The following is a 9076-nucleotide window of genomic DNA, read 5'->3' on the forward strand; positions in this document are numbered from 1 at the left end:
CAATGGACTGGAGACATGCCCAGGTGTCCCTGCGATGGACTGGAGACATGTACAGGTGTCCGTGCGATGGACTGGAGACCTGTCCATGTGTCCCTGTGATGGACTGGAGACCTGTCCAGGTGTCCCCTGCCTCTCATACAGTGACTGTGGCAGGGTAAAGAAGGAGGCTGGTTTTAGGGACAAGGTGACACAGAACTCCAGCGTACCTTGTGCAGGACGGTTCCTCCTGTCCCTGAATGGTTGTGTGCTGTGTGTGCAGGTATGCTGACCATCACGGACTTCATCAACATCCTCCATCGTCATTACAAGTCTCCTCTGGTGAGTCCACACGTTTTATAATCTGTTAGTTTTGTCATGTTAAATAAAAGTTGTGTTTTGTCCGCAGGTTCAGATCTACGAACTGGAAGAACAAAAGATCGAAACATGGAGAGGTCTGGAAGTCCGTCACCTGTGCTGCGTGTTGATTTCACTGTCTTTAAAGAAGACATGACATTAGGAGACCACATGTCAGCAGATGTTTGCTGACAGAGCTCCAGGAAACACGTGATAAGTCTGAACACAGCAGTTGTACCCAGTGAGCTGACTGCAGAGAACAATCCAGTTCATCTTCCTCTTCTTTACCTGATGATGCATTCACTGACCCTCACACAGTTTTCACTCATTTTACACAAATTCTCACATGCAGGTCATTTTCTAACCAAACGATGACTTCAGAAGCAGAAGAGCTCATGATGTTCTCTCAGTGTTGTGTCCCAACAACAACATGGCAATTCAGGGGGTGGTGGCGCAGAGGCTAGAGAAGGTGGGCGCAATCGGAAGGTCACCGGTTCAACTCCCTGGACTGACAACATCAAAATGTGGGTGGGAAAAGTGAAGTGCCACCACTGCCGCACTCATTTTGTCCCACCCTGGGCCCTTAACCCCCCCCCCTCCCCCCATCTGCTCCTCCAGGTGCCCTACATGGAGCTCTCTGCTCCACACAGAGGCTGTGGTAGCTCGGTGGTCTGTGATGTCATCAGGAAGTGTAAAAACTATTTCCAAGCCGCCATACGAGTTAATTTGCTGTGGCGACCCCTGAAGAAGGGAGCAGCCGAAAAAACAAAAAGCACAATCAAAACTGGCTCGCCACGCCAATATCCAAGATGGCCACCACAATACAGTTTATCTATGTAAACTGACCTCCCCGATCATTTGAAAACTATGTTTATAGTTTTATATTGTTTAAACGTATAGTTTCCTCAAATGATTGGGGTCAAAAATTAATCCAATTGATCCAAGGCCACCATTACAGGTGCTGGTGGATGAACCTGCTCCATCCTGTCCAGAATCCGTCTGCGCTGCCTCAGGCAAGAAAAACCTCCTGTGGTCTTCTCCACAGTGTAACTCCGCCCACTTGAATATCCATCATCTTTACCTGCTTCTTCCTTTTCGGGTCGCAGGTCTCCAGTCCATCACAGGGACACCTGGACAGGTCTCCAGTCCATCACAGGGACACCTGGACAGGTCTCCAGTCTAGGTGTCCAATTTAATTCCAATGAACACTCATCTCCAAAACTGGAAACATTCACAGTTCAACCCCCTCAGAGACGGGGGACGTCGGGGTACCGCTCTGTGATGTTTTTGACAGGAACCAGTTCAGATCCCATCAACATTTGATGGTTATTTGATCCATTTCTCTGGTTTTTAAAAACTCTCCTGAAGCGTTCAGAGCTCAGAGTGGGTCTGTGTTTCTTCACTATTTGTTCTATAAACTGTCCCTGAAGATGAAGAGTCCACATGTTGGGCCTGGATTTTACACGTACTTCCTTATGGGTTTTCAAATATTTCATATTTTAGAGGTTTCTGAGCCTTCGACATCAGTTTGAGCAACATGGACGGATGCAGGTGAAAGAGTTTTCTGCCTGAACCTCTACCACATTTGATCAGATCAGACATTTCATGAAGACGTCAGAAACTGTCAGATTGATGCGTTTCCTTTTAAGACGTTTGCTTGAGCTCGTGTTTGTGTTTGCAGAAATCTATCTTCAGTACTCTGTGAACCGCCTGATCAGCATCACACCTGAGTCCAGGTAAAAACTCATTTTATTGTTTTCTTCAGTTCTGGCTCAGCTTGTTTAACATCCATTAGTTCTCACGAACTATCGACTGGGGGGATACTTGTTTCTTCATGTCTCCACATTCCCCATCAAACACAAGTAGAGTGTCTTTATGAATGTCTTTTTACCGGGCTCTCCAGTTTGTTTTCAACAAACGTAAAAATAACAAGACAAAGAATTTAGGATAGACAATCAGTTGCTGTTAGTGGGTTGAACAAACTTATAATGAATCCATTTTTCATCAAGAAATGTTTGTCAGAATGCCGGTTGGTCAGTTGTCATGGTCTGATCAGTCATTTCATCATTTCTATTAAGATTTATCGACTGGTACATTTTAAGTCAATGCTTTTAATGAGGCAACAAGTTTTGATCCACCCCCTTAGTACAGCACGAATCATTGAATGCTGAACAAAATCCAGAACCCCATAAAGTATACTTCTAAAACACTTTGAGCAAGAGGAGCCATCGTGGAAAGATAAACCTCTTCAGGTCATGTACCTCGGACAGTTTGAGGAAGAGTCTGATATCAACACGTCCTACCAGAGTCTGGAGAGGGCTGGACTGAAGGACAGGCCAGAAGAACTAATCATGGCAGCACAAGAACAACAGAGGCCGGGTCTGCCCAACCAGACCAGACCCAAGATGCAGGTTCTACCAGACCAGACCCAAGATGCAGGTTCTACCAGACCAGACCCAAGATGCAGGGTGTGCAAAGATGTCCCTGAGACAGCCCAACACATCACAGCAGGATGTAAGATCCAGGCAAGCAAAGAAAACATGGAACACCGTAACCAAGAGGCTGTAATAATATACAGGAACATCTGGAACAATATACAGGAACATCTGTGCTGAGCATGGACTGGAGGTCCCACAGCCACAGTGGGAGACACCACCATGGGTGGAGGAGAACAGAAGGCCTAAGATACTGTGGGACGTCCAGATCCAGACAGACCAACGGGGGGATGTCTAACAAACCAGACACCGTGGTGGTCGACAACAAGAGGAGAAGGCAGTGGACATGGAGCAATGGTAGAAACAGCTAAGATACAGAAGATGAATCCTCAGGGTCCCAGAGCTCTGGTAGAGCATTTGAACTTATATAAAAGCCGATATAAAAATAAACAACTGGTTTGATTCAAGTGTTGCTGAACAGCTCTTTAGACTGGACTCCTACCGGGTAGGACACGTGACAGAATCCAAGCTGCTGCACACAACCTGCTGTTCTTCTCCACAATGTTAATTTTATTAAGTGTTTACAAATGTAGGTAAATGTTGATGTTTAACAACCTGTTAAAATACACCAAAATACAGGAAATGGCACCTCTGTTATTCTAAATTTTCTGCCCCCCCCCCCCCCCACCTGCCCACTGTTCCGGCATCAGTCGATTTACAACTTAAGCCCTGAACACAGGTATATTTTTCTCTTCAGCCTGTTTGACGCCATCTACTCCCTGTTAAAGAATAAAATCCATCGGCTGCCAGTCATTGACCCAGTGTCAGGAAACGTCCTCCACATTCTAACTCACAAGCGTATCCTGAAATTCCTGCACATTTTTGTAAGCAAACTCCTGGTTCCATAATCCCAGAATAAGATGTGGAAATTAAAACAATTCCAGGCTCTAACAACCCGTCCTGTCTGCTCTCACAGGGCTCCATGATTCCCAAACCAAGGTTTCTTCAAAAGAAAATAAGTGAGGTGCCGATCGGTACCTTTAAAGAGATCGCAACGATTCAGGAAACCGCTTCAGTCTACGAAGCTTTGACCATGTTTGTGGAGAGGAGAGTGTCGGCACTGCCCGTGGTCAACGAGCAAGGTAATCTAAAGAAATCAAACACCTGTGGTTTATTCATCACCTGAGGTGTGTGATTGTGTTTGTTAGAGAGATTCCAGGGGACAGACTTTAATAAAACTCTCAGAGAGTAATCACTGGATATACAGCGCCACACCTAATCAACCTTAGCAAACAGAATTAGTTATAACTCAGTTATTTGTGCAGATTTTGAGCTAAAATATGACGTGATAGTGGCTAAAGTTGTGCCCAACCCATACTCTGTGTGGTAACACAGAATATGCTGCTATAGACTTAGAACAAAGAGGACAAACTGACCTCATTTCATTAAATGAATTGTTAAAATTGAATCGTTTTCATTTGGTCTCATTTCTATCTTAACATGTGATTCTTGACCTGCCATTGTGTATCTATTCCTACCAAACCCAGCCGGTCGAAGCAGATGGTCCTCTAGTCCTGATCCTGGTTCTGCTAAAGGTTTCTTCCTCATGAGGGAGTTTTTCTTTCCACTGTCGCCTTCATGCTTGTTCAACATGAGAGTTCAGTGATGGAGTTAAACTCAAAGCTGCTCCTCAGATAAATAAAGTTAAATTATTATTTTATAGATGAATGTTTCTGTTAATTATTATTTTATACATGAATGTTTCTGTTCAATTATTATTTTATACATGAATGTTTCTGTTCAATTATTATTTTATACATGAATGTTTCTGTTCAGTCCCAGAGACAATTCTGTTGTGACTTGAAGCTGAAGAAATAAACTGAATTGAATTGTAAGAGATCACACAGTTCTTATTGATATTAGCAGTGGTGGTAAATGATGTGCATTCCTTAAAGATTGATACTTTTTTTGTTCCCCTGTCAATGAACAAAGAGGAGAATTGGAAAACCTTTTTGTCTGTCCACCCGTCTTGTGAACGTAATAACTTGAAAAATATCCAACATTTTTCAGTCAGGTCATCTGGACAGTTTCTTTTTGTGCTGAAACGTTTCACCTTCCATCCAGAAGGTTTCATCAGTCAAGGAAACACACAACACAAAACTGATTCTTCCCTCAAACAACTTACTCCAAAGTGGAACAAACCAGTTATGTTGGTGCTAAGATGGTGTCTTTGGTACGCCCCCTCCTCCGGTGCTGGCCCTCTTCCTTGTCGACAGTCATGTCAAACTGGTTCAAAACCAAAAAAGTCCATGCTCAATAATCCAGGTATACAATCCAATAATTTGCCATTTGGGGGCGTGCCAAAGTCACCATCTTAGCACCAACATAACTGGTTTGTTCCACTTTGGAGTAAGCTGTTTGGGGGAAGAATCAGTTTTGTTGTATGTTTCCTTGACTGATGAAGCCTTCTGGATGGAAGGTGAAACGTTTCAGCACAAAAAGAAACTGTCCAAATGACCTGACTGAAAAATGTTGGATTGTACACCTGGATTATTGAACATGGACTTTGTTAACTTGAAAAACAATTGTGCAACTGACTTTAATTTTGGTGTGTGGTTGCATGTAGGTGTAAGAAAGTTTGGGTTCCATGTCAAAATACAAGATGGCTTCCACCTCATATATGTAAACTAGCCACCTCAGTCATGTGAGGATACAATGTTTTCTAGGTTTTATTACTTATAGATTTATCAGATGATTGGGGTAACCCTGGAGGTGGCCGGTTTCATCTATGGGGACCAAGGCCACCATTGGCCACCCCTGGCTCCTCCGTTGAACTTGGAGGTGGATAAAATGGCTCCCTCCTCTCTCCAGGATTTGTCACTCTGCTCTCCACAGAGTAACTCCTCCCCACTCGAATATCTTGCACCAAAACATTCAGGTTCACTTTCATTCCAGTTCAGAAAAACACTCATGTCCCAAACTACAAACATTCACTGTTCAAGCCCCTCAGAGACGGGCTCATCCGAGTGTTTCCTCAGTGCATTCTACACCTTCCTGCCTCCCAGATGCTGAAGTTATTCCAGATGTTGTGCTGGACCAGAACGTGCAGCCATGTCTTCAGCCTGTTCTGTTTCTCCCCTGCAGGTAAAGTGGTGGCGTTGTACTCCAGGTTCGATGTCATCGTAAGTACATGTTGTGAACTTTTTACTCTGTTTTTTGTGCACGTGATCAACGGATGCTTTGTTAACAAAATATCTCGTGCACCACTGGCCAACATTTAGTGGATGGATGTTTGGGTGACGTCATTAATGAAAGGCAGCGGCTGCTGTCAGATTACTGAAGCAAAGCCACTTTCCTGTGTCTGTCTTTAAGAACCTCGCTGCACAGAAAAACTACAACAATCTGAACATGAGCATGCACGAGGCCATTGCTTCCAGAGTCTGCTGGGTGGAGGGGGTCATCAAGTGTTACCCTCATGAAACGCTGGACACCATCATCAACCGCATCGCACACGCTGAGGTACTCCACCAGACAAAGACCAGTCACACACCAGCTGTTATTACTGGAACCTGAGGGTTTGGATCTAAAAAAGTGAAGTGTGGTCCTGTGGAGGGTTTGGATCAGTAAAATACTCTAAAGCCTCCTCGTAAGAATCTCACAGAAACATGGAAACAAATGAAACTCATGTGGAACAGCCTAAACCTCACTTTCTCCAGACCCGCCTGTGCTTGCATAGGAAGTGAGACTGAAAAAGGTTATTGTGATAAAAAAAAAACTTTCTGGATAAAATGATGTTCTGAGTCCTGCGCTGTCACTTGGGGGGTCTGTCTGCCCCGCTCCACAGTGTCTCCTTCTAGTGGTCTTATTCAGCTCCTGCACCTCGCTGTGTTTCAGCCCAGATGTTGTCACTCTGTCTTCTCAGTGTTTGTCAGCGTCTTGTCATGTCTCCTGTGTCTGAGTGTTTTCCTTCAGGTTCTGCTCCCTGTTCTCCTCCTTCAGGTTCTTCTCCCTGTTCTCCTCCTTCAGGTTCTTCTCCCTGTTCTCCTCCTTCAGGTTCTTCTCCCTGGTCTCCTCCAACAAGTTTCTGCTGCCCCGTCAGCTCTCTTGTTGTTTTGTAAAATTCAGAGTTATTTTACTTCCTTACCTGGGAGCATGTTGTGATCAGCTGCACGTGGGTTCAACCAAACAAGCAGAAATTTATCAGGCACGCTTTTAAAAAAAAAACTTTTATACACACATGCATCATCAGGATATTTTATACACACAGTATTTATTAAGAGGAAGAACTTTGTTTTTGTCACAGAGAAGAGGTGGAATTGGAAATACCCTCTGTAGCATGATGACTTGAAAAATAAGTGAAGTTCCAACTTCCATTATGGTGTGTGTGTGTGTGTGTGTGTGTGTGTGTGTGTGTGTGTGTGTGTGTGTGTGTGTGTGTGTGTGTGCGTGCGTGTGACAACATCTTGGCGTCCATCCATCCATTATCTTTACCCACTTCTTCCATTTTGGGTCATGGGGGTCGCCGGTGCCCATGTCCAGCAGTCACTGTGCGAGGGACACCCTGGACGGGTCTCCAGTCCATCACAGGGACACATAGAGACAATTCAGAGTTATCATCAGTCTAACATGCCTGTTTTTGGTCTGTGGGAGGAAACTGGAGTACCCGGAGAAAACTCACGCAGCACGGAGAGAACATACAAACTCCACCCAGAAAGGCCCCTGGACCAGGATTTGAACCAGGGACCTGCTCGCTGAGAGGCAGCAGCCCTACCAGTTGCACCACCGTGCTGCCCAACATCTTGGCATAAACAAATTAATTTATAAGGGTGAGTCTAAGTGTCGGGGCAGCACGGTGGCGCAACTGGTAGAGCTGCTGCCTCTCAGCGAGCAGGTCCCTGGTTCAAACCCCGGTCCAGGGGCCTTTCTGGGTGGAGTTTGCATGTTCTCTCCGTGCATGCGTGGGTTTTCTCCGGGTACTCCGGTTTCCTCCCACAGTCCAAAAACATGCATGTTAGGCTGATTGGTAACTCTAAATTGTCCCTAGGTGTGAGTGAGAGAGTGAATGGTTGTTTGTCTCGTTTGTCTCTATGTGTCCCTGTGATGGACTGGAGACCCGTCCAGGGTGTACCCCGCCCCTCGCACAGTGATTGCTGGACATGGGCACCAGCGACCCCCGTGACCCAAAATGGAATAAGCGGGTAAAGAAAATGGATGGATGGATGGAGTCTAAGTGTCCTTTGGCCCTTTGCTCATCTACAGACCAAACTGTGATGGTGTGACATCCACATGACGTCGGTCTTCTCTGATCTCTGTGTAGTTCCAGTCTTTTTCTGACTGTACATACTGGGCTCAACTGGTCTGTGATGTTCTGATACTGTACGAACTGGACTCTTTTTGTGTTTCCCCATTAGGTTCATCGGCTGGTTTTGGTGGACAGTGATGATGTGGTGAGAGGGATAGTCTCTCTGTCGGACCTTCTACAAGCCCTGGTTCTCTCCCCGGCAGGTATCGATGCTCTGAACTCCTACTGAAGAATTGCTCATCCGTCACTTGTCTCCCTTTCTTCTCTGGCTGCTCCTGTATTAATCCTGCTGACTTCCAATTATGAAAAGCTCTATTAATTCTGACAAAATGCTCCTGATGCTTACATATGGACTTTCCTCTGATTCTTCAAACCCTGGGATACTTGTCTCTCTGTGAATAAACTCCCAGTCTTTCCTCAGATTCCTGCCACTGGTTATAGACTAACATACCAGTGAAACCTGCAGCATGTTGATAAGGCCTTTACTTGGAACCTAGTAATTGCTTTTTCTGTATTCACCCACTTTCTTCAACACATTCTTTGTAAGAAAAGTTGTGCCCAGTCAACCAAGGCCTGTTGAGTCCTGCACCTCTTCTGGTTTTCTTTTCAACCTTCCAACATGTGAACAAACGGTTTGAACCTCTGTCTGAAGATCCCACCAATGAGCCTCGTTAGTCTCACATGAACCTTTCAAACCCTCAACCCGACATCTGCCGAACTTCTTCAGCAGGTGTCTTCATGCAGATGTTGTTGGCTTTCTCTAAAAGAACCAACGTTTTCCTGGGAGGAGGCCCATCTGAGACAACGGCTCCGATTCTGACTAAGCTTGCAACTGAACTTTCTTGTAGGTACAGGTCCATTTTACTGTTTATATCCTTCAGGGGAAAAAATCTCAAGTGTTTGACACTTACAGTACTTTTCATTTTGTCCAGATTAGAACACATTAATCTGCTGAAAACCCAGAGGGGTACCTCCACCCATGTATGGTATGTATGTATGGTGACAT

The 9076-nt window shown here is 45.0% G+C and overlaps 1 protein-coding gene across 3 annotated transcripts in view; it reads left to right on the forward strand.

Moving 5' to 3' along the window:
• The window catches only part of prkag3b (protein kinase, AMP-activated, gamma 3b non-catalytic subunit), a 13362-nt gene extending 4987 nt beyond the window's left edge, over positions 1-8375 (forward strand). For all 3 annotated transcript variants that reach the window (XM_037686202.1, XM_037686203.1, XM_037686204.1), the window contains 8 exons: positions 260-318; positions 386-431; positions 2015-2069; positions 3526-3652; positions 3745-3910; positions 5913-5950; positions 6141-6287; positions 8180-8375. In XM_037686202.1, coding sequence (XP_037542130.1) covers positions 260-318; positions 386-431; positions 2015-2069; positions 3526-3652; positions 3745-3910; positions 5913-5950; positions 6141-6287; positions 8180-8299 — 758 coding nt within the window. In that variant the 3' untranslated portion in view covers positions 8300-8375. The remainder of the gene's footprint in view (positions 1-259; positions 319-385; positions 432-2014; positions 2070-3525; positions 3653-3744; positions 3911-5912; positions 5951-6140; positions 6288-8179) is intronic.
• Positions 8376-9076: the final 701 nt, after the last annotated feature.

The sequence above is a fragment of the Nematolebias whitei genome, chromosome 13 (genome assembly GCF_014905685.2).
Source record: "Nematolebias whitei isolate Nwh7 chromosome 13, NemWhi1, whole genome shotgun sequence".
NCBI lineage: Eukaryota > Metazoa > Chordata > Actinopteri > Cyprinodontiformes > Rivulidae > Nematolebias > Nematolebias whitei.